Source organism: Solea solea, chromosome 21 (genome assembly GCF_958295425.1).
Source record: "Solea solea chromosome 21, fSolSol10.1, whole genome shotgun sequence".
Taxonomy (NCBI): domain Eukaryota; kingdom Metazoa; phylum Chordata; class Actinopteri; order Pleuronectiformes; family Soleidae; genus Solea; species Solea solea.
Genome location: NC_081154.1, coordinates 13180401 through 13205655, shown reverse-complemented (window position 1 = coordinate 13205655; position 25255 = coordinate 13180401). Strand labels below are relative to the sequence as shown.

Below are 25255 nucleotides of genomic sequence, written 5' to 3'. Positions count from 1 at the left end.
CTCCCTTTGCTTTTTATCCACAGCTTTTGGAAATTCATTTGCTGCCATCTAGAGGTCAGACTATAGATTGCAGCAAATGTATTGAAAATGACTCACAAGGAGTCACTTCACCACTGAATTATATGGACGTGGATGTGACAACAAAAAAAGACAATTTTCCTGGACCGTTTCCTTTGAAACCTTATTTTTATTCTTTATGTAACAAACAACTATTGTGTTTGTTAAATAAAGTAATAAAGAATAAAATGTCTATATTTGCTGGACGTGATGTTGCTGCAGCAAATGCACCACAATGAAAGCAGATGTTTTAATCCTTTTGATTCAGGACTTTTGTTTGTAGTGGACTTTGTGTACATTATGTTATTTTAATCAAAGTAAAAGACCTGAAGCTACCTGTACCACCACTGCAGTCATGATAAAATGTGATAAAAAAAACACAAATATATTCTCATAGAATATTTTATTTGTTATTATTTTATTTATTCTATTGCTTTATATTTGATAATATATATTATTTAATCATGTCATATTTTGTGTTAACACTGTGACAACCACTAGGTGTCAGCACTCACATTATTGTGACTATCTCATGCTCCTATGATTTCTCTTGTTTCCTCTTGTTGAGCAGAGCAGTGGTGCATTCACGTACAACATTTTACGCGTACAAAAAACATTTTTCAAAGTTGCTTATAAATGTGTTCTTTATTCAAATACCAGCAAGTTCGCTATGATCCATAATGACTATACATGTATATTATAACACAAAGACGACCTGGTGAAAAACACTCATTCCTCTCTGCCCTCAAATTCCCCCATCGTGTCAACATTATGGCCACACTGGATTATGCTGCATAGATTACCGAGGGACCCTGAAAGCAACGCTACCGTAACTCACATGCAATCAACACGGTGCCGCTAGCATTTCCACAACATGGGGAAGCTCACTGACAGCATGCTCACTACACGTTAACATAAGAATGAGGACACTATAGCGGTTTATTTTATTTTTTTGTGTTGTATGTTAAGGTAAAGCTGCCAAAATGGTGAAAGAACAGTTCAGGGAGACAGATGTGGCCAAGAAAATGTGAGTATTACACAGTGAGGCGCAGCGCTAGCATGTTAGCTCGCTGATTAGCCACTGTCACTCACTTTGCAATGTGGCTACTTTTCACAAGTTGTTTAATACGTAAATATTTCTGAGAGCACGAGAGAATATTGTGGTATTACTAAAGTAACTCACTGTGCTTAATGTCAGCACGTTTGCATGTTACTTGTCATTAGCTGACCTGTAGAAAGATAAGCAGCCAGAAGAGAAATTCAGTCTTTTAAAGTCTGCAAAATTAGATTTTAGGATTAAGTTCCAGGTTGCTGTACAGTGAAGATGATAAATTGCATTCCTGTCTCAAAAAGAATCACCAAAACTAAGTGAATACTGTCAATCATTTCGGTCAGGGAAAGATGCTAATATTGCAAAAAACAGACAATGATTTTAGTTGATATGTGCTGTAATTGGAACATTTTAACATAGTAGCATATGCATATATATTAGTGATGCAATTTATGATAAGTCAGTCGGTTATTTCTCAATTAATCAATTAGTTGTTTGGGCTGTAAAATGTCAGAGACTATTTATTAGCGTTTCCCAAACCTCGAAATGATTATAATCTCAAATTATTGTTTTTTCCACAAAATGTTACGTGTGTTATTTAATATATGTAGCAAAGAAACCAGAAAAATTAAGAAGATTTAAGCCGAACAATTTCCAATTTCTAATTTCGAACAGCTTCAATTTATTATCAAAAAAGTTTTACTAAGTGAATAATCGTGATACAAATGATGATTTCATCCGAAAGTTAATTGATTAATCAAATAATTTTTTCAGCACTACATTTTCTATAAATTGATTACTAAATTAATTGGCAACTATGTTGATGAATATTGAATATTGTCTGGTTTCTATGCTCCATATATCAAATAAGTAATTAAAACTAATACCAATAATTTTGGTTTGTTGACAAAACAAGACATCGTCATTTCCAAGTTTGGTAAACACTGATCATAATTAGTCAAGATGACATTTTACAGACCCAACAAGTACTCAGTTAATTGAGAAAATAATCAACAGATTAATTGATTATGAAAGTAATCGTTAGTTGCAGCCCTAAATAAAACTATGCCCAGTAATTCCATTTATCAAACATAACCCTGATATGACTTTTTCCTTTGCTATCTTGTTTACAGAAGCCACATCTGCTTTGGAATGAAGTCTCCTGAGCAGATGCGTCAGCAGGCTCACATCCAGGTGGTCAGTAAAAATCTGTACAGCCAAGACACAAAACGCACTCCACTGCCCTATGGAGTGTTGGACCACCGTATGGTAAGACACAGACATACGCCTCCTGGCCACTAATCACCTAATACTTTCATTTTCTATACGTGTATTAGACACACACAAGGCAGTCATATTTTGTACAATAAATAAAATAAAATATCTGCTCTTTAATAATCCAGACATGTTGTTTGGAGAGCTCTGCTTTTGTGTTTTGGGGGGTTTTTTGGCCACCAAACAACTTTATTTACTTAGTCATTGAAAGGGCCTTGTTGTTTAGTCTTTTTACACTTGTTTGCTTTAGTCAAAAGAGATTGAATATTTGTCAGCAATGAAATATCCAACATTCAAGAACTTTGTCATATCATCATTTTTCAATCACAGCAGAATTACTGAAAGTGTCGTCCTCAAGAAATTGTGTCTGTTATGATCTAAAAAAAACACAAAAAGCAACTATGTAAAAGTACAACGTTATTCATTTAAATATGAGTGATAACTGACCGTTAATGCTCATAGTGCAATATTGTGTGTTATATAATGCATAAATATTGAATATGATGCAAATGTTAATAGTTTTGCACAGTGGAGAAGTGTTAAAACAGTTCTGCAGCTTTGTGTAAGCAACAGTATATAAGATGGGTGGAGCTCTAGTAGATGGTTTTATTTGGGGTATGTGGTGTCTTGCGATTTTTGCCGTCTCCGTACAGCAAACTTGATGAAGGTGGTCACTGCATCCAAACAAATGCAGTTATAACTCTGCAGGGAGACTGAGCAAACACCAGACAGTCAAATCTGCAGCTGTTTCAAAATCAAGGATTATACTGAAGATAGTGATGCAACTTTGAATGTGAGAGTGAATGGTTGTGTGTCTCTATATGTTGGCCCTGTGATGGACTGGTGATCTGTCCAGGGTGTACCCTGCCTTTATCCCTGTATCAGCTGGGATTGTGGTAGACAATGAGTGAGTGAGATTAAACAATGTAACCTTTGTCCACCCTCATACTTGAAAATTCTCCTTTATCTGCTGTGTGTCCTGCAGGGTACCAGTGAAAAAGACCGCCCATGTCTGACTTGTGGAAAGAATCTGGCAGATTGTTTGGGGCACTATGGCTACCTGGATCTTGAGCTGCCATGTTTTCATGTTGGCTATTTCAAAGCCATCATAGGAATTTTGCAGGCAAGAGTTTTCTGAAGTAACACAGACTAAAGATAATACTCATTAAACAATGAGATAGTATCCTGTATACTTTCAAATCAACAATGAAAAACATTGGATTGCGATGATAAAGTTCCTTGAGAAGGTTAACTCTATCTTAAATGGTGGAAGTGAAAATATACTGCACATTGTCCTGTAGATGTCACTGGAGTATCAACATTTGAAGAGGCATCATATGATTTTGAGAACTGTTTATCCTTTGACTCAATGTGCAAATCAATAAGTCTTGTGTAAACCAAGTTTTACATAAAATGTATAGTTTGTTAATTGTTTTTACTATTCTGTAGTTTTTTTTATTATTAATCACAGTTTAATCATTGATATCACAGTGTGTGAAATTGATTCATTTCCCTCAGTCTAATGCATTTTGTCATGAATCCAGATGATTTGCAAGACGTGTTCAAGCATAATGTTGACCAAAGACGAGAAGCTGCAGTTCATTGATTTCTTGAAGCGGCCTAGCCTGACCTATCTCCAGAAACGAGGTTTGAAGAAGAAGATCTCTGACAAATGCCGCAAAAGGACAATTTGTCTGAACTGTTCTGCTTTTAATGGTGAGAAAAGACATTGACACTGACTTTTTTGTATCAGTCATCCTGATGACACTGGAAAAGGTTAAGTCCTGTCTCCCTTTTCACATTTACAGGACCAGTGAAAAAGTGTGGCCTGCTTAAGATCATCCACGAGAAGTATAAAACGACCAAGAAGGTGGTGGATTCTTTTGTGTCAGAGTTCATGCAGTCATTTGATATCGCCATCGAACACAACAAAATCATGGAGCCTCTGCTGACCAGAGCACAGGTGAACTTTCGACGCTCTTTTACACTGTCACCAAGCTGTGGCATGGCAAATGAGAAAGTAATACAGAAAGTAGGGTTAGCTACTGATTTCTTTTTTACTTTAATTACTTAATTACGTATTTCGAACCTCATTTTTAGAAATAAGTAATTGAAGCTGGTTTAAAGCTGTTTTTTAAAAATAGTTTGGGAGCAGTAATAATCACAACAATCTTGTACAATGCATAATTATTGCAATTACAATAATGTTTTTATTAGTGCATGTAGAAGAAAATAATTATTATAATTATTGTTGCTCATTGAAATTATAATTAATTTAATCATAGTCATATTAATATTATTGTATTAAAATCTATTTAAAATTACTAGCTTTAAAAAAAACAAGAATAAGCCCTAGGTAGAAATGTTACTCAACCACATAATTTCCCTCATTTTGTAATGATTATTTGTGTCCAGGAAAACTTGAACCCTCTCGTGGCACTAAACCTCTTCAAAAGGATTCCCCAAGAAGACATTGCCTTGCTTCTGATGAATCCCGAGACTGGTAAACCTGCGGATCTCATCCTCACCCGCCTCCTGGTGCCGCCTCTGTGCATACGACCCTCTGTGGTCAGTGACCTGAAGTCGGGGACCAACGAGGACGACCTCACCATGAAGCTCACAGAGATAATCTTCCTCAACGATGTTATCAAAAAGGTTGGTATCTGTCACTCAGTGCCTTTACGTGCTTGTTTTCAGTCCCATTTTAGTTGGACTAAGGCAATCATTTGGTTTTCTTAATATCATGTAAACACATTAGTCTGACTAAAATCGACCTAGTCTTAGACTAACATACCTGGATAATGCGATTCATAGTCAGATTACTCCTGCATGTATGCGCGTCTTTCTTGAACAACTCGGCAACCACAAGGTTGGTTAAAAATGCACTAGATTATAGAGATCAGCTAATCTAAAACTTATAATGTGCTCTGAGGAAGCTGGCCAAAAGGTTCTGAAGGAAAACATATCATTGTATCAGAGTTCAGCAGCATCACACTTGAATAAATCAAATTTTACTTGCATAACACAGCTTAATTGTTAAGCTTTAGAACACTTCTTCTTAGCGTATCATTCGAAAACATTCAGACAAGCAAAATGCAGAGTAGTCAGTTGATGACTATGAGGTGAAACAGTCAAGTTTCAACCGTAAAATGTAATTTATACATCTAGATTTACATCTAGATGGCCCATATTAACAGACTGTGCTGTCATCCAGCATCGTATGACAGGGGCTAAGACTCAGATGATCATGGAGGACTGGGACTTCCTCCAGCTGCAGTGTGCTCTTTACATCAACAGCGAGCTTTCTGGCATCCCTCTCAACATGGCACCTAAGAAATGGACCAGAGGATTTGTGCAGAGACTCAAGGGGAAGCAAGGTATGGTTTTAATATAAAAACATAGATAACTTATTTTTTGTACATAATCATTTTAGTAAATTTTTCCTGTGATGTTGACACTTGACATAAATAACTATGTAGATTTAAAACATGCTGAACTGAGATTTTGCTATTCACTGTGTTTTTTCATGCAGTAGGCACAAATACTTACATTTTGCTTTTGTACAAAATGTACATTCTGAATTACAGACATTCTGATTAATTTTCTTTGTTAACTCAGGTCGGTTCAGAGGAAACCTCTCAGGTAAAAGAGTTGACTTCTCTGGCAGAACTGTAATTTCTCCTGACCCAAATCTGAGGATCGACGAAGTGGCTGTCCCAGTACATGTGGCTAAAATCCTGACGTATCCAGAGAGGGTGAGCTCTGCTCCATGGCAACAACACGCACACAAAAAACAAGCTACACGACATATCTTAATTGGTTAATTTGTTTAAAGGTGAACAAAGCTAATCTGGAACTATTGAGGAAACTCGTTCGCAACGGTCCTGATGTTCACCCCGGAGCCAACTTTATTCAGAATCGTCACACACAGATGAAAAGGTAAGTCTGGTGGCTTTTGGTTGAAATTAAATGTGGTTCATAGTTTAAGATGACTCTGTTTGTCTGTCAGGTTCCTGAAATATGGAAATCGTGAGAAGATTGCTCAAGAGCTGAGATTTGGTGATGTGGTTGAAAGGCACTTAATTGATGGAGACATCGTTCTCTTCAATCGACAACCCTCTTTGCATAAACTCAGCATCATGGCTCATATTGTAAGTTTTTCTTTTTTTGTCCACTGTTTAAAAACATTTAAAGAAAATGTTCTTTGTTTTTTTACAGTCTCTCTAAAGGGATACATTTGAACACTGATGAGTCACAGATACATTTTTGCACTTTAACTAATTGTATCTACTCCAGAAAAACAAAGAAACTTGAAATACATTTTTAGCTGGATTTCTGAGACCTAGTTTTTGCTACCCTCCCTCTACCGTCTCTCTCTGTCACACACAAACACACACACACACTTTGCTTAGTTATGTGTTGTATATCCGTCAAACATTACTTGTCCATGGCTGCACCCAGGAAACATAATTGGAGCTGCTTGTTGAATGATACAGCTACAACTGTGATTTAATGGGCAGGCACCTAATTAGGTTAATTAGGTAATTTCTTTTGGTTGAGCAAGGTATTTCATACAGTGTTCCCGAGACGCAATAATCATGATTAAGATATAATTGTGAACTCCTACTGATTTTTCAGGTAATTTCTTAGGTGAAGAATCCACTTCTGAAAGCTTTTATGGGCACCTCTTGGTGTTCTCAGCCATAATGCTGCTGTATAAAGCTGTGAGGCTTCATTTTGTTGCTTTCTTTATGTATGCCATTGATTTTCACTCTTCCCAAATCACAGGCCAGGGTAAAACCTCACAGGACTTTTAGGTTCAATGAGTGTGTATGCACGCCCTACAACGCTGACTTTGATGGAGATGAAATGAACCTCCATCTGCCTCAGACTGAGGAAGCTAAAGCTGAGGCCCTGGTCCTGATGGGGGTATGAATGCTCATAACACATCATGTTATCCATATTGTATTTGTGTACCCGTGATTGTGGAGGTATAGCAATGAAAAGCTCCCACCAGGAGCAGTATTGCAGAGAGAGTATTGACTGTAGCTTGACACAAAATATTATCTTTTCTTTCAGACAAAAGCAAATCTTGTTACGCCACGAAATGGGGAACCTCTGATTGCTGCTATTCAGGACTTTCTAACGGGTGAGTGTTATAACACAGACATGGCAGCCAAATATCTGCGAGACACCTGTTGTGTTTTGTTCATTTCTGAGAACAGTTTATAAGTGATGGAACACAAAAACAAATTTCCAGTGTACTTGGAAATATACCCGGAAAAACTTATATGATGTCAAATGTGGAGAAGAGTGATCTCACATCATCATTAAGCACATTAATGACTATTCAGCTTAAAATATTTGAATATAGACCAGCGTTGTTCTTTTCTTTTTTCCTGATGGGTGAGCAGGTGTTAAAAATTATTATATCCATTACAATCAATGTTGTACCACATTTGTCTCCTCGCAGGGGCCTACCTCTTAACTCTGAAGGACACCTTCTTTGACAGAGCAAAGGCTTGTCAGATAGTGGCATCAATCCTGGTGGGAAAAGATGAAAAAGTCAGAGTCTCTCTCCCACACCCGGCCATAATGAAGGTACTCCACTCCACTGCACTGTCTAACCTGGTTGAATAACTGTATTTGTGACATGCCACTTATATTTGTCTATAGGGATGGGTATCACAGCTGATTGGCTAAAGTCATTCATTTCAAATCCACAAGGTTACAATTCTGATTCTCAAAACTGATTTGATTTGATTCAATATTAGTTCATTGAGTAATATTTCAGTTTCCACATGTTCAACTTTGCATCGTACATGGAAGAGATTTTCACTGAACTAGTATTGCAAATTGTATAAAATTTGGATCTCTCTCTATCCTGGTACACCATTGAAAATATTAATGTTTACTAGATTGACATGAATACATGCTTTATTCCCACAGTGCAACTCTACAGTGGTGATAATTCAAACTCAAACCTTAAAAGTTCAAAATATCCAGCTTAGAAACACATCAGACATTTAAAGTAATAAACAAGTTGTCCAGTGTGTGCTGTGTGCGCATCTTGGCCTACATCTATACTCCCAGTGACACAACAATCATGACACCAACGCACCTGTAAAGCAGTGAGTGGAGGTATTTCTGCTGCTACACCGTAGATGACAAAACAATGTAAAATCTGCAGATTTAGCTTAGCTGTTAGCCTCACTGGAGATAACGGCTCACTGTCACGCAAGAGTATTATGCTCACACAAGACTAACACAGTCAAGTGCAAGGCTTGTGCAGAGGATACATGAAGTGGCATTACACTGAAAGATCAAAGATTGTCCAAGTAAATATCTGCATCAGTTGGAAAAAAAACATATTTTTTTTTTAACCCAGCCCTATTTATCTGTGTGTTCATCAGCCCATGGCTCTGTGGACAGGCAAGCAAATCTTCAGCCTCATTCTGAAGCCAAGTAAAGAATGTCCAGTCATGGCCAACCTGCGAACCAAGGGCAAACAGTACTGTGGCAAGGGGGAGGATCTCTGTCACAACGACTCATGTGAGTAGAAATGTCCGTGAAGAACAGATATGTAAAGCTTTTGTTGCACTGAAGAAGGTGTTAAAAGTAATTGTCTGGTTTTTGATGTACCTTTTACAATAGACACAAGGAAAGAAAAAGACAATACAATGATAAATACACACATATATACAAGATTTATTGCAATATATATTTGGATACTATCACACTTTTAAATGATGTCTGGACAGACATGGATTTAAACTGCAACTTGACTGCTTGAGTCCTACAACCTTGAGGCAATAATTACAGATTCCTGTTTTATTATGGGTTCAAATGGCATCAATTCCTTTCATATTCCTTTGTCATCTCCCCAGTTGTGGTGATCCACAACAGTGAGCTGATGTGCGGCAGCATGGACAAGGGCACCTTGGGATCTGGCTCCAAAAACAACATCTTCTACATCCTGCTGAGAGACTGGGGACAGCTGGAGGCTGCCAATGCCATGTCCCGTCTGGCTAGACTCGCGCCGGTGTATCTGTGTACGTTGTTTTCATGGCCTAAACTGCATACAATGCTGTTTAAATTGACTGAATTCTGTTAATCTCCGAATAAATAATTCTGGATAGTTATTGTAGATCAGCATAAGGCTGCAATTAATCAGCAAGTTGAACATTTATTAATTTTTTGGACAATAAAATGTAAAAAAATGTTACTTAATTTTCCCTTTTGGTTTAACAAGGCATTTCCACACACTGACAGTAATAAGCATTAAACCACAGCACTTCCATTAATATTCATATTTTGCACTGCATTTGCTCACCAGACCTCTGAATGTTAAATTCCTCAAATGTCAACGAACCAAAGTTATTCAGTTTATTGTCGTAGCAGAGCCAAGGAACAAGGAAACGTTCACATCTTAGCCTCAGCTCAGTACTAGACTTTAGCAGTTAAGCGTGAAAGTAGTTTGTAATGACAGTAAACAGTACAGAGATACAAGTTAACATTTTTAATTTTTTTTTTTCAAACCCTTTAATTTCAGCCAACCGGGGCTTTTCCATTGGCATTGGTGATGTAACACCTGGCCAGGGTCTGCTGAAGGCCAAGCAGGACTTGCTGGATGATGGTTACAAGAAGTGTGATGAATATATCGAAGCCTTAGATACGGGCAAGTTGCAGCAGCAGCCAGGTTGCTCGGCAGAAGAGACCCTGGAGGTACGTGTGATTTCGTACATTTCATACAAGCACATTTGAAAGATATTCATAACCAGGTGAATTCACACACATCGCCTGGATCCTTCCTGCTGTCTCTCACTTAATCAACCACCTTCACACTGCACCGAACTCAGTAGTATATCTATATCCTCATTACATTACATTACATTACATGTCATTTAGCAGACGCTTTTATCCAAAGCGACTTACAATGGAATTGAGTACAATCAGCGAGGGGTGGAATCGAACCTGCGACCATGATGTTTTTCGCACATAGGGTACCGGTCTTAACCACTGAGCTCCACTGAGTGGAGAGCCACTGAGCCACTCCACCCCCTAATTACTAATAATCACACTCCTGCTGAGTGTGTAAACATTTCAAAGAGGCTCACATTTGTGATATAGAAATGATCCTGTAGAAGAAGAGCAATTCAATGATTTTGAGACGACCGTAGTTACAATTATTTGTAAGTGTTTACTCAGCAGTAGCTAAGTGGAGCAGCGCTGCTGAAAACACCACAGGCTCAATGATTTTTCACTTGTATGAAAAAGTCGCACTGCCACTGAATCCTGTGCTCATTTAAAACATGTGCACACAATTATTGGCCATTAAGAAATGATTCTGTTTTTTAAAGTCTCTAAAAACCAGAATGGGTCAAATGACTGGCTGCATCTCAGAAATATTTAGACCATTGTTGTAAATCTTACCAAAAATAATCTCACTCTCACACCTACAGTCAGTATGCTTACATGACATGTACATGTGAACATGTTAGTCTGACCAAAATGGTCCTCAATATAATTTCTCTGATTCAGACTAACACACCCAGATAATGCAATTGGTAGTTCAGTCACCAGTGTTCCGTTTTCCAGTTTAAACAAGGAAATAATAGAAGCTGGGACACAGAAGAGCAACAAAAACATGGTGAAATCTAGGCCGGTACATTTGATGGAGGAGAACCGTTTTTAATCTTTACTTTTGTTTGTATTATCTGTCTGGATTTGTCCTATTTGCACGTCAGCACCAACGATTGTGTTCATGTTTTGTGTGTGTGTTTTTTTTTATTTTTATATTAGGCTCTCATTTTGAGAGAGCTGTCTGTCATTAGAGACCGAGCTGGCAGCGCCTGCCTCAGGGAGCTCGACAAGAGCAACAGCCCTCTGATCATGGCTCTTTGTGGCTCAAAAGGTAAACATGACTCTGTTGAAAACAGCAGGGGATTTTTCTGCTGCTTTCTTTCGTGTTTTACTGTTCAACCAAGCCTAACATGAATTACAAAACCGTACAACACAACCATTGTATGGGTTTAGGATTATTTTTAGATTATCGCCACATCAGCTTGTCAGGTTTACTAACAAACTGTCTGTCTGAGAAGGAGAAGTTCTGAGTTGAATTGAAATTGACAAACCAGGCAAGACTCTAGGTTTCAATTTGGATAAACTACGTAAAAGGACACTGGTGCCCTGTCTCAAGAAGGCTCAGACAAGATTATTCTTCCAAGGAAAACTCTGCTTCTTAATCTCCCTCTCACCTTTTATCAGGGAATTATGGCTGTTTATATGTCATGCTTTGCTCTGCTGGTGGGACAGCATCACTGTGGAGGACAGGAACAGAATTAATAATTAGACGGCTTCAGAATCTCACATTCTGCACAGTCTTTGATGCATCAGACTCAAAGGGCTTTTGTAAACAAAAATTTGTTTTATTTTTGTTATTTATCTGATTTGCCCTATGCATGTGTGTGTGTGTGTGTGTCATTAAGGCTGCATTTTAAGATTATTTTCATCACCAATTAATTATTTTTTTGTTGTTCAATGTTGAAAAATGTCAATCTGTGTTTCCCAAACCTTGACATGATGTGCTCTCAGTGTTCTTTTTGTCTTAAACTTTTTTTGTCTCACTTTGGGGACCAGAGAACTGAGTTAACATAAGAAAATATGTTGGTTTGCAGATGGCTAGGTCTCGCTTGTGAAAGATAACGTATGAATATCAATGCGAGTTCCTTTTACTCCACGTGTTGGAGAGGGAGTTCATCCTTTATCAATTTCAGTGTTGACATATGATTGTGGTCATACTACCCATCCATCTTCTACCGGTTTATCCTCCACATGAGGGTTGCAGGCAGTGCTGTGCCAATCTCAGCCACAACAAATATAATTCACTATTTGCCTGACTTTCTCAATCAGGCTTTTGATCTTTGATAACATGATCAATTCTTAATGTTAGATGCAGAAAGAAATGAATAAATCAAAGTGTACTTTAGCCTCTATTCCAAACCGGGTCATCTTTTGAAACATCACATTGTCTTAAAGTTGTTACATGATAATCTCACACCATGTCGCAGTTTCACAGCATTCACAGCATTCACAGCTGCAAATAATTATTTTCTTTGTTGATTGTCTTTTTTTATGCATTAATCCATAATTTGGTGACCAAACTATTGGAAATTAAAAAAAACAAACATCTTTCTACCCCCAAAAAAACTGTTTACTCAAGTGAAGGTTATGTCTTAATTAGTTGGTGATTATTCACTCAAAAGAGTTACCTATGAAAAAAAAATAGCACTAAGAAAGTGTGAATTCAACTGAGACACAAAATGCCCAACCCTCACCCATTTATGACACCAAGGTTATAGTTGCCGCAATTCATCCACTGTTTCATACCTTACTAATTTTACAGCTTGATTTGAACTTTTAGCCTTCTCTGCCAGGCCTGGCAAATCAAATCTATTACAGCAAATGTTACTTTTCTGAAGCACAACACAAGGTTGTCAAAACACACTCCAGAAATCAGCACACTTGAAATTACACGTCATTACAAAGCTCCTCAAAAACAGTACAATACAAAATCACAAAATGAATTTTATTCTCAATTTCTCTGAGCTCACACATACATCATTATTATTATTATTTTTGTTGATTATTATTTTGGTGAAAGAGATACATCAACGCAGTCCTCCAAATAAAAGTAAAGAAAGAAAACATCTGTAAACTGTGCTTTTATTTTAATTACAACTCATCCATGTCTCTTCTTTTGTATCTCTTCCTCTCACACAGGGTCGTTCATTAATATCTCTCAGATGATTGCCTGTGTGGGACAGCAGGCCATAAGTGGCTCTCGTGTACCTAATGGTTTTGAGAATCGCTCCCTGCCTCATTTTGAGAAGCACTCGAAGGTAAGATCCACTGCATTCATCTATTCTGATAATATATGTTAACATATTGTCTAGATACGGTTGTTTGGGCTAAACAATGGCTAAATTGAAAATAAACATATGTCCTGTTATTATTGAAGTATTTGACCTTTAGTCTTTAACATGTAGCATGTAGATCCAGGTCCCAAAATTAAAGGGTTAAGTTAACGATAATCAGTTGTCATTATATGCTAATTCTCCAAAGTAAATGGTTCTTGTATAAGATTTTGCAGAATAACATTGAAAAGAGACAATGGTAAATGTCTTTTACAGCTGCCTGCAGCTAAAGGCTTTGTGGCCGACAGCTTCTATTCAGGCCTGACCCCTACAGAGTTCTTCTTCCACACTATGGCTGGTCGAGAGGGTTTAGTGGACACTGCTGTGAAAACTGCAGAGACTGGATATATGCAGGTAATGTCAGAATGATATCACATTCATGTCTTGGAATAGCTACAAATATTTTTCTTGAAAAAACCTCCCAGAGTGGGAAAATCTCAGTATTTAAGTAGACAGTGAATATGCTACTTTAGGAAAACGATGACGCCATATTCCCAGCTCTCTCTTGTGGTGTCATTCATTGTCTTGTGTTTGGAGATTGTCTGTGTCCGTGTCCCTGGCTCTCCACCCGGGAGAAAGCCCTTTTGAAGGTTTTCTGCGAATGCTTCCAAGAAACGTCCACATCATAAGCACATCACCAATTGTCCAAGTCCAAAGTAACCACAGTCCAATAATAAATGACTAAAAGGTGAAAGAGTTCAACTTGTCATTGTGAGCTTCCTTAGGTAGCTCAAGGAGACTGAGTCCAGTTTATGAGTAGGACCTTGTTGACTGAGAATCTTCACAGACTTGTCACACAGTGTAATGGCAATAGAAAGCAGCATGTCCACATCTATTTTAATCGGAACAAATCTTTTTTCGGAATGAAGACATTTTGCACATTCAAACACAGCTAGTGTCCCTCTCTCTCACACACACACACACACACACACACACACATACATACATACATTCGTGTGTCAGTGTATCCTCTCTTCCACCAGCACCTTCTTTTTTTTTTTTTTACTGTTTTTAGTCACACTTCACCACAGCAGCAATATGTTGTCACATGCATATATTTCATGGATTTTTATTCACACCACATGGATTTGTGTCACATCTGTCACTGTAACACATTTGATTTATTTGACTTTACAGAGGCGATTGGTGAAGTCCCTGGAGGATTTGTGCTCACAGTATGACTTGACAGTACGCAGCTCCACGGGCGACATCATTCAGTTTATTTATGGCGGGGATGGTCTGGACCCGGCTGTGATGGAGGGAAAGGATGAGCCACTGGAGTTTAAGAGAGTTTTGGACAACATACGAGTGAGTTAAATCAAGACCATTAGTTATATAGTCATTCTTTTTCAGTGACTCATTCACACAGACATACCCCCCTCCTTCCTTCATACACCCACCCACGCACACACGGTCAAATACATTGTTTTCATGTTGGTGCCTTAATTGTCTTTCATTTTTATCTTGTTTGGTCTCGCAGAAGTGTCTCAACTTTCTTGGACGATGAATGCACATTACATTCTTCCGAGTGTTTGTTTAGTCTGTTGTCGATCAGTTTTTTTTTTTTTTTTAAAGGACGTTGCTCCTCACCAGACATTCATTGCTTTCATTGCTTTCATTCTTTCTTCTTTCCTTTTCATCCATTCTACTCTAGTTAAATAAAATTTAAGAAATTAAATCAAGCTTGGTTTGCCTGGAAGGCAAATGGTAAGTATAAGCAGGGTTTCAAGCATAAGTGCTGCAGTAGTTTGGGTGTTGGAGTGTGCAAATTGTGAAAAAAGTGAATTTTCGCAAAGCTTTGGAACACATCATAAGACGGCACGCTGTACTGCAGTGGGAAACATTATTATGATAACTCAGAATTATTATTTTTTTGGTTGTATAAGCAGTACTGGAAAATGCTTTGTAACCTTTTAGTTGTCTTGAAATCTGAGAAATGTGGCATGATATTTATTCTTATTCTTATTAAATGTCTAGTTGTATAATTTTACAATTAGGCAATGATTATCTCTCTAATGTCACCCTAGGCAGTCTACTCATGTCCAGAGGAGCCTTCACTCAGTCAGAACGAGCTGGTCCTCACCGCCGATGCTGTTATGAAGAGAGAGGACTTCTTGTGCTGCAGGAAAAGCTTCTTGGAGGTAACCTCATTACAGCCTTGTGCCATTTATCCAAGTCCTATAGTTATTTATTTGTTTATTGGTGAAAAATTGGGTGTGGTGCTCGGAAGTTTTGAACTATGCTGAAATAAAATCCCTGTATTTTGACCAAAATCTCTTTCTTGGAGATTTCTGCTACTCTCAAATCATATCCAAAGACACAATTCAACAACACCTCTCCCCAAAATGTTTCGATTTCATAAAGAGCCATTCAAACATGGCATACAGGCATGAATGAACATCAAAAACACCCAGAAGAGCACCAGAGGTGTTAAATTTCATCCCGTTACTAAGCAACAGTAACCTGGGAGCTGCTGACATGACCAGCCTCACGGAATTAACTCATGAAACTAAGAAAAGTTATCAAATCAGAGACGATGGATAATTATCACCATGTGTCACCCCACTCCCCCACGAGCTGCTCAAAGCACAAAAAAAAAAAAAAAGTGATAACTCTGAGTGTCCTCTCTTTCACCAACTGATTCAGGAGCTTCACCTGGATGAAGGTCAACACTTATTTCAGAGAGAACAAAGACCAGTTAGACCAACTTCGCTGCGTTCCAAAAAGCTGAGGTATTTAGATTTCGGTGTGATGCGGACACGCCGGGAAAAACAGACATGTCTCAACGGATTACATCATGCTCACTACACTCTCAGATGTGCAGTTTCCCAGAAAATATATTGGTGTGGGCAAAAGACACTCCATGTGAACGGCCCCGACTCCTGTTGGGGCTCCTGTTACAGCTTGAAGATTACATTTAAAATACAGTAGCCCTGGCATGTTCGCCGAAGAAAGGCACATCTCACCCGGGATGTGTAGTTTCTGGTTACCGGGTCTGTGTGGCACAGCTGGGGCTTCACAGGCCGTGTTTTGGAAAATAAATAAAAAAAAAAAAAAGGTAACTTCCTTATTGCTTTTGGAGTTTTGTAGGGTTTTGTTGACAGAAATAAGGGCCAACTTAATCCTTTAAAGTCTGCGATGAAATATTCATATTCATATTAATTGGCAACATTAATTATATATATAAAGAATACCATCAAACAAACTGAATGATACAATGTGCTGTGTTAAAAGCGAACGGATGATTTTGTCTGAACATTTGTGTACATGTTAAATGATAAAAGCACTTTTATTGTTGATGTTGAGGCGGATGTGGCCTATTCAAGGGCAGAAAACAACTCATCGGTTTGTTTTGTGTGATTTTGTAGAGACAAATCATGGTTGTACAGCTGTCATCTTTTTAAGCTTTGTCATTTGCTTTTGACGGTATGCTAATGAGATATGCAATTAAAATGATTATGTGTTCTGCTTCCTTAAACCACACAGCTGTCTTGCAAGTAATTATCATAGGGCATACAAATACTGTCATTTATTAAACTCAAAGCCAGTCAGAATGTTGGCACTAATGTATGTGAACTTCCCCCCCTCTTGTTAAGGAGTTCACTGAAACAGGCTCAGAGAAGTACCTGCAGGTATAGTGACTGAGCATGTTGGATTGTGCTTTAACCAAGTGGAGAATGGTGTGTCAGCAGACGTGGAACAGATTAATCATTTATTTCATAATCTATATTTGTCTTTGACCATAAAACAGCCTTCATCAGTGTGCTGACAGCTAAACTTTAAAGAGGTTATTGCTCGGTGGCGACTATATGGTAGTTTCTAACAACTGCATGACAGTGTCATGTTTCAAACTGCATAGTTTGGTCACATTTCATTGTTTGGTCTTATGTTTTTACGATGTGAAAGAGCCTTTGCTTTATTATTTTGTGCCCTCAATTGTAGGAGATAAAAAAGTTCATTAAGAGCATCTCGGAAAGGATAAAGAAGACCAGAGACAAGTACGGCATCAACGACAACGGCACCAGCGAGGTAGACCACCACAATTGATATCCAAAAAAAATCAGAAATAAATTGAAACTCTGCTCAATCTGAAACTTTAATATCCGTCTCTCTCTCACTTGTGTATTGCAGCCAAAGGTTCTCTATCAGCTGGACCGCATTACTCCCACTCAGCTGGAGAAGTTCCTTCAAACCTGCAGAGACAAGTACATGAGGTAAAAGGATTATCAACTCAAACCTTTTCTTAAGATGTTCATCATTTTTTTGGGGTGGGGTTAAGGGAAGATATTTGTTTTAGTTTCAGCTTCTCTCTTTAGGGATCAACACAGCAGATCATCTTTCTCCATCTTGCCCTATTGCCTTTGTCCTTTTCTGTTCCACCAATGTCTTCACAACAACTTCACAACATCCATGATCCTTCTCTGTGGTTTTCCTCTTTGCCTCCTGCCCAGCAGCTGCATATTCCACATTCTTTGTCCAATATAATCACTATCCTTCCTCTGCACGTGACTGTTCAACCTAAAATATGCTCATTTCCAATGGTCACTCCCAACGAAAAAACAAGTCTTATCGCAAAAATCTCAAGTGAAGAGATTTGCTTGAAAAATTTAAATCTGTTGAGGCCTGAAATGTTTTTATTTTTTCACCTGTTTATCTTAATGTTCTACTGTTTATTCCACCATGTGACGTCATGCTAAAGGCTGAGTAACCCCAATGCCCATAGCTTTGAACGGTTGGAGGAAGCCAGTGTACCAGAGAAAACACACATAGACAAGGGATGGGCTTTTCAGGAACCAAGAATGCTAAATTATTGACATTGCGCTTCATCCAACAAATATTCTTATTCCCGAGTTTAGAAGAGCTTCAAGGTGCATTCAGGGACAACTCGTAAATGTCGTCTCTCCAAATACACATGCAGCTCACTGTGTGTGGTTGCTGCTGCTGCCGCCTTGTGGAAATAGATAATTTAGGTAGTCAATAGGTTTCGGTACTAATGGTTGTATTCACTGATCAACATTTTATAAGACTCCAGGAACATTGCTCACCACCACTTTACGATGTGGCCTCAAGCATTTTGTCTTATAATAAAAAAACCTCAGCGAGACTGTTTCTCATCAAATGTTGTTCCTCATGCAGAGCACAGATGGAGCCAGGCTCAGCAGTGGGTGCCTTGTGTGCCCAGAGTATTGGAGAGCCTGGCACCCAGATGACCCTAAAAACCTTCCACTTTGCCGGAGTAGCGTCCATGAACATCACATTGGGAGTGCCTCGCATCAAGGAGATCATCAACGCCTCCAGGAACATTAGGTATCACTGAGGGGTTTTCTTTTGGTCCCTTTGTCAAATTGGAACAAAACCCATTAACACTCGATTCTTTTTTTTGTCCTCGTACATGTACTTGATTTAAGCATTGCAGCTCACAGGGAACTGAAGTGCTTTCACCACAGTTTATTATCGTCTATTACTGTCACTGAACACATGAGTTTTCGCATTTTTTTCTACTCTGCTCGGCCACAGAAACTTTCTTTCAGTAACATTCAAAGGTTCTCACCTGGACTCAAAGAAGACTTTAGTTAATAAATATTTATGGCCAGTTCTCAAGGTCACTGTCACAGAAACATATTTTTGGTCGCAATGCAACAACTTAAATGCAAGTTATAACACAATGCACCCATCACCTATATAATATAATATAATATAATATAATATAATATAATATAATATAATATAATATAATACCCTCCGAGCAACATTCAACTACCAGTGATTCACTGCAGTGATTGTAGTGGTGTGGCAGTAATAAATGCACGTGTTTTACTCACAACTCAGCACTCCGATTATCACGGCAAATTTGGATGTGGAAGACGACGCCGACTTTGCCCGACTCGTGAAGGGAAGGATCGAGAAAACTCTTCTCGGGGAGGTATTCCAACCCTCGTCAATTTCGCTGTAATTATTTTGTCGATGTCTTGAACAGTAAATCTGACATTTGTGCTGTTGTTGACAGATTTCGGAGTACATCGAAGAGGTTTTTCTACCGGATGACTGTTTCATCCTGGTCAAATTATCGCTGGAGAGGATAAGGCTGCTGCGACTGGAGGTATTACGCCATTCATTTATTTTTTTTGTGTGTGTGAAAAAAGTGTTTTGCTCTCTATTGCTATCTCTATATTTGGACACATCCATGTTTTCCAAGACTTTTTAGCATGAAAGATATTTTATAAATGGTAGAAACTATGATAAATGTAAAAGGAGATGGAATCTGGAAGTAATGACACAAGAATCATCCAGTCTTGCTTTTAGAACAAGTCAAGATAAATGACTTATGTTTCTTCTTTGTACTTCACTCTTTTAATTATGTATGCCATTTAATTATATCCTAAAACTTCTTTTTTTGCAATTGAACCCCTTCAAATGGTAATGTATATTTGATGATCAGTTAGATCTGACCTCGAGCATGTCATTTGAAGTGATCTTCGTTCTATTTTATATTTATTTTATAAAAACTCAATTATTGAAACTAAAGGTTACAATAACAAGTGATAAAGCAAACCTTTGATGAAATCAAAGCACTCTGGCATTTCTCTTCATATCATTATTTTTTGACCTAAGGACTTTTCCTGTTACGTTGGGGAAACGTTGCATCTTTGCTTTATCGTCATGAGTATGTTCAGTATTAACGGGCTAACTCGGGTCTGTACGGAAACAAGAAATGAGGAAACCGCTCGCCTGGCTCTCTGTTAAGGATAATAAAATCTCTCAGCCTTTATTTGACATTTTGTTGTTATCCATAAAAGAACAGTGTGTTGTGGGTTTTTTTGTTTCCCTTGACAGCACTAGGCTTACCGTCACCCCTAATCAAAAAAGCATAAAAGCAGGTTAGGAGCTGGACTGAGAATCATCAAAAATAAATGCAGGGAGACGAAAGAAAACGTCCTGTGGAGGCAAGATTGAAACTTGTTCACATGCACACAGGTGAATAGGGATTTATGTTATTTTGATGCCATGGTTACAAATGACTCCCCAAAGCACTTAGCTCAAACCGAACAAAAATATCCCTCATCACGGACTGTGGAGTTGATATAACCTGTCAAAAACTCCTGAACCCTTTGTCGTCTACACAACGCAATATTTTGAGTTTTTATTCTGTTGTTTTACCAGCAGCTGTGCGACCTGACATCTGTTGTCTGAAAATGATGAAGTGCTGAGCGCCTTGCAGATGTAACAGTGTGTTGCGTGCTTAGAATCACAGTGGGGAGCGTGGGTTTATTTATTTTCTTCCTCAGGTAAATGCAGAGACGGTGCGGTACTCCATCTGCATGTCGAAGCTGCGAGTGAAGCCAGGAGACATTGCAGTGCACGGGGAGGCAGTGGTGTGTGTGTCCCCGAGAGAAAACAACAAAAGCTCCATGTATTATGTGCTGCAGTCATTAAAAGGGGAGCTTCCTAAGGTGAAGATCTTTGCTTTATACTTTACACACTTTAAAACTAATAGGGTAACAGATGTGTGTGTGTGATACAGTGGATTGTACATCCTTTGTTTCCACTCTGCACATGATTTATTAAAGAGAGACCATAAATAAAGTCTCTCCTCAGAAGTTAATTTCTGCTTCTTGGTTCCATATTAGAGAAGAGTCTCTCAGAATGTGCCCTGGCTGTTTAATGCCTGAGCCACACTGACTGTGTGACACCACATGTCTATGTATTTCATGCATACCTGGATTTGTTTTTAAAAATGTTTGATGAATTAGAGTGTTTTAAATGAACAGGTAAAGAATATTTTTGTGTGTGGCATTTTTATCAAATGGAGACACTGACATTTTAGCAGCTCTATTTTGTTTGGTTTCTGCCCACTTCTGATTAAATATTTGTCTTTACTTACTAAGTTATTATTTGTTTTATTATTGTTGTGACAAAATCCTTTGCCAAACAAGCCAGACGCAGAAAAATATATGAAAAAATAATATATCTTATTGTGGCACAAAGCTCATGCAGCTTTAACAGCTCTCCTGTTCTGCCTCCTTAAATCCCCCCAGCAGTCCTCTAAGGACATGCTTTGATACATGATACATTTAATGTTAAGATTTAGTGTGAAATTAAATAAAAATGGAAATACTGACACTATTAACGTGTTGTGCGTTATTTTCTATGGGTTGTAATTAAACTAGCAACAGTTTTATGAGATAATCTGCTGTCTTTTTTGCTCTTGGCAGGTGGTGGTTCAGGGAATACCAGAGGTATCCCGAGCTGTCATTCACATTGACGAGCAGAGCAGCAAGAACAAGTATAAACTCCTTGTGGAGGGAGACAACCTGAGAGCTGTCATGGCAACACATGGCGTGAATGGAAGCAGGACCACTTCGAACAATACATTCGAGGTAGATTTCAAGAGGGATTTATAGGGAGTATAGCTTGACTCATACCTCTAAACCCTTTACGTCAAAGAGAGGAAGCCGGTGCCTGAGGCAGGTTGTGTTCTGCAGATTTACATACTCTATGGATCTTCTAAAACCTAAAAAAGATGAATGAAATAAGGCAAAGTCTCTTCCTGTGCGTTGAGTCAGTGGCATACGTTTCATTCAGTGATGTGTTTTATTTATTTACACTTCTCATTAAAGGCCTGCAACGATTCGTCTATTGCTAAATGAATCACCAACCAACGAATAATGGATTATTCAATTTCACTGTTTTATTTAGAGAATTTATCAGATTTAGTTAATATTTTTGTGTTTCTTTGCTCTTTATAAGCAAAGAAATGTGAAAAACTGAAAAGCTCTGAGGGAACATTGCTCTTTTCCACTATTTTCTGGTATTTTTTTATCGACCTAACTACTAATTGAGGTCCCTCCATCTATCTTCTGCTTATCCAGGTCAACGGTGTGTTCATTATTTTCTTGAACTGCTGCTTCTGTGTCTTGCTCTCTTTTGTTTTTTTTTTCTCCTCAAAGAAGCTTTCGTGTTTTTGGGTTTCTCCAGGTTGAGAAGACCTTGGGCATTGAGGCTGCTCGATCCACAATCATTAATGAGATTCAGTACACCATGGTGAATCATGGAATGAGCATTGACCGACGACACGTCATGCTCCTCGCAGATCTCATGTCTTACAAGGTAAGAAATGTCGACCTGTCCTTGTAGGTAATGGGCAATTTAATGTTCAGTGACACGGTTTACTCTTTTCAGAACTCAGCAGCCAGGCTTCTCACCGGTTTTAAATTGTGATTATGTGATGCCGTCCTTTCATCTCATTGCTTTTCTTCCTTATCTGTATATTTTTTATTGATGTATTTGAAAGCAATTTGTAAATGCTGTTTTTAAAGGTGCTATACTTATTTACTGTTTGAATAATGTAGGGTGTTCATATCAAACGCTTTCACTGAGGCAGTGAAGAGAGTACAGAAAGAGGAACTTCACTGCTAGTGAGTGACACCACAGAGATAATTGCAAAGCCAACAGAAGCCCCTGTAGATACTGAAGCTGTGGTTTGGAAACTAATCATGATCTTTGTGAGACTGTGACATCACCCATAAGAATGTGAACTCCTTTGAAACCTCCATAAACACATGATTTGTCTGGTGCCAAGATTGAGGTTTTCCAACCTGCAACCAGGTTCCTATTGAACGATAGCAGCCGTCAGTCACACTGCTGTTCACTCTTCTCTGTGCTGAATTGTCTTATTTTCTTCTGAATGGGAACATTATTTACAAAATTGACATCGTGTTCAGATGAAACTAGAGACCAGGAACTCCTCAGGAAAATGTTTTCTCACATCAATCATGTGGGAAGTAGCCGTTGGCTCTTTTCCCATAGACTTATGGTGCTTTTCCACTGCACAGTTCTAGTAAGACTCGGCTCAACTCCAGTCTGTCTTTTGATTTGTTTTTTTGCTTTTCCATCATATTAACTGGTGCTTTTTTATTTAATACCTGCTCTGGCGTCGACACACCGCCGGCCACTGATCGGCAGTGATTGTCGACTCTGGATGCATGAGCCTGACGTCCAACACAGGAATTAAACCAAACAATGCCGAACTGTAGATTATTTAAAAAGACTTAAGAATCCAGAAAACATGTGTTAGTCTCCAACAAATCTCAATATTGAACAGAGGAGTCTGGTGTAGAGTGACTGTGTCTGGTCATGCAAGAAGGACTGAAATAATCTTTTTAATTAACTGATTCTAATGATTCAGTTACACTGAAAACAACTGCTTTGCTCATCACTAGTTTGTGTGTTGCATATAAAACCACGCCATGCCAGTTTTGAGTAGAGTAGAGTAGAGTAGAGTAGAGTAGAGTAGAGTAGAGTAGAGTAGAGTAGAGTAGAGTAGAGTAGAGTAGAGTAGAGTAGAGTAGAGTAGAGTAGAGTAGAGTAGAGTAGAGTAGAGTAGAGTAGAGTAGAGTAGAGTAGAGTAGAGTAGAGTAGAGTAGAGTAGAGTAGAGTAGAGTAGAGTAGAGTAGAGTAGAGTAGTAGCATTATTTTCTGACTTCCTTTACTGAGGAAATAGTAAGACTCTGTCCGTTTGTAATGTACAGTCCATAGTCAGAACAAATAAAAACATCAGGCTGCTACAGTCAGGGTGACTTACAGGAAACAAAGCACACAATAGAACAACGGTAACATGAAGGAGATTCAGGTTGTGCTGCTGTAAAGCTTTATTAACAAAGCCAGGTCAAAACTGATTAACTGCTAGGTTTTTAATGCGAGGAGATTTTATGAACTGTTGTGGAGAACCATGACTTGTAATACCCTGAGCAGGGCCATTTTGGGGCCGAGAAACTACTTGCATTTCCTACCTAGTTTCTGCAATGGAAATGCACATCAGTGCACCTTATGTTTGTGTCTTTAGAGATGTTAAACTGTCTTCTCACCATAAAGGGGGAGATACTGGGAATCACCAGGTTCGGTTTAGCCAAAATGAAGGAGAGCGTGCTCATGCTGGCCTCCTTTGAGAAAACAGCCGATCATCTCTTTGACGCCGCCTACTTTGGACAAAAGGACTCAGTTTGTGGTAAATGGATGCATCCTCGCTTTGGTAAAATTAACGTCTTACTCTCCATGTCGTCAAGAGATCTCACTTGGCCTTCTGTGTGCGTTTGTTTTTCAGGTGTGTCTGAGTGCATCATCATGGGGATTCCAATGAACATTGGAACAGGACTGTTTAAACTCCTGCACAAGGCTGACAAGGATCCTTCTCCTGTCAAACGGCCTCTGCTGTTTGACAACACAGACTTCCATATACCTCTGCTCACGTAGCACAGAGCCGCATGAATGTTTGAAGTGGCTTCTCTCTTTCTTTTCTTCTTGGTGCCTGCAGGTGGATTATTATGGGATTGTTTTCAGATAGAGGAGATACTGAAGTACCTGCCAAATGTTATCTACAAAATGGGAAAATGTGTTGGTTTGTTTTTTTGCTATCACAGACTGAGAGAACTGCATGTCATTCGAGTTAAATAATTTATTCTTGTTTGAAAATCCAGAAGAATACATGTCATTTAAGATCCTCCGCTGCTTTTCAGCAATTTAGCTCTTTCCTTTTGTTATGAGGATATTACATAATCAATGTAAGGATACTGAACACTGTGTGAAGGAAGATTATTCCTTAATTAATCATGAGGTAGAGGTGATGCAGTGCAGCTTTCATTTGTTCAAAGGTTTCATTCACACGGTGAAAACCACCCTTCAGGTACACAATTCGCTCTGTCAGTCTTTTTATCTAACATTAACTTTAAGTTGAAAGCTTCCTCTTTGTGTTTGTGTTGGTTTATCGTTGTAAATTATGTAATAAATGAATCACAGAGGAAATAGTTTTTAATCTTCCGTTGTAAAATGAAAACATTCAAGCAACACCGAAGCTGCATTTAGACCTCAACGATACAAAAATATTTCACAACAATACAAA

At 38.4% G+C, this 25255-nt stretch overlaps 1 protein-coding gene across 2 annotated transcripts; it reads left to right on the top strand.

Moving 5' to 3' along the window:
• Positions 1-901: 901 nt before the first annotated feature.
• Positions 902-25163, top strand: polr3a (polymerase (RNA) III (DNA directed) polypeptide A). Of its 2 annotated transcripts, XM_058620910.1 has the most exons (32): positions 902-1084; positions 2242-2377; positions 3369-3506; positions 3928-4099; positions 4192-4346; positions 4799-5038; positions 5598-5760; positions 6002-6138; positions 6219-6322; positions 6393-6534; positions 7172-7312; positions 7463-7532; positions 7857-7984; positions 8797-8935; positions 9271-9435; positions 9936-10108; positions 11186-11297; positions 13166-13284; positions 13576-13713; positions 14497-14667; positions 15387-15500; positions 16956-16991; positions 17302-17388; positions 17491-17573; positions 18496-18666; positions 19189-19282; positions 19367-19459; positions 20646-20810; positions 21573-21737; positions 22336-22467; positions 24232-24364; positions 24461-25163. In XM_058620910.1, exons 1-32 carry the CDS (start codon positions 1041-1043, stop codon positions 24607-24609), a joined length of 4209 nt encoding a protein of 1402 aa, XP_058476893.1. In that variant the 5' UTR covers positions 902-1040; the 3' UTR covers positions 24610-25163. The 2 variants fall into 2 exon arrangements, with proteins under 2 accessions (XP_058476893.1, XP_058476896.1); XM_058620913.1 differs by lacking the exon at positions 16956-16991.
• The last annotated feature ends 92 nt before the right edge of the window (positions 25164-25255 follow it).

Excerpts from the sequence above, each read along its gene's own strand:
- polr3a (XM_058620910.1), top strand. The coding sequence starts at position 1,041 with ATGGTGAAAGAACAGTTCAGGGAGACAGATGTGGCCAAGAAAAT. Across the intron at positions 14,668-15,386 it reads GAGTTTTGGACAACATACGA|GCAGTCTACTCATGTCCAGA; the intron begins GTGAGTTAAATC and ends ATGTCACCCTAG. Across the intron at positions 15,501-16,955 it reads GCAGGAAAAGCTTCTTGGAG|GAGTTCACTGAAACAGGCTC; the intron begins GTAACCTCATTA and ends CCTCTTGTTAAG.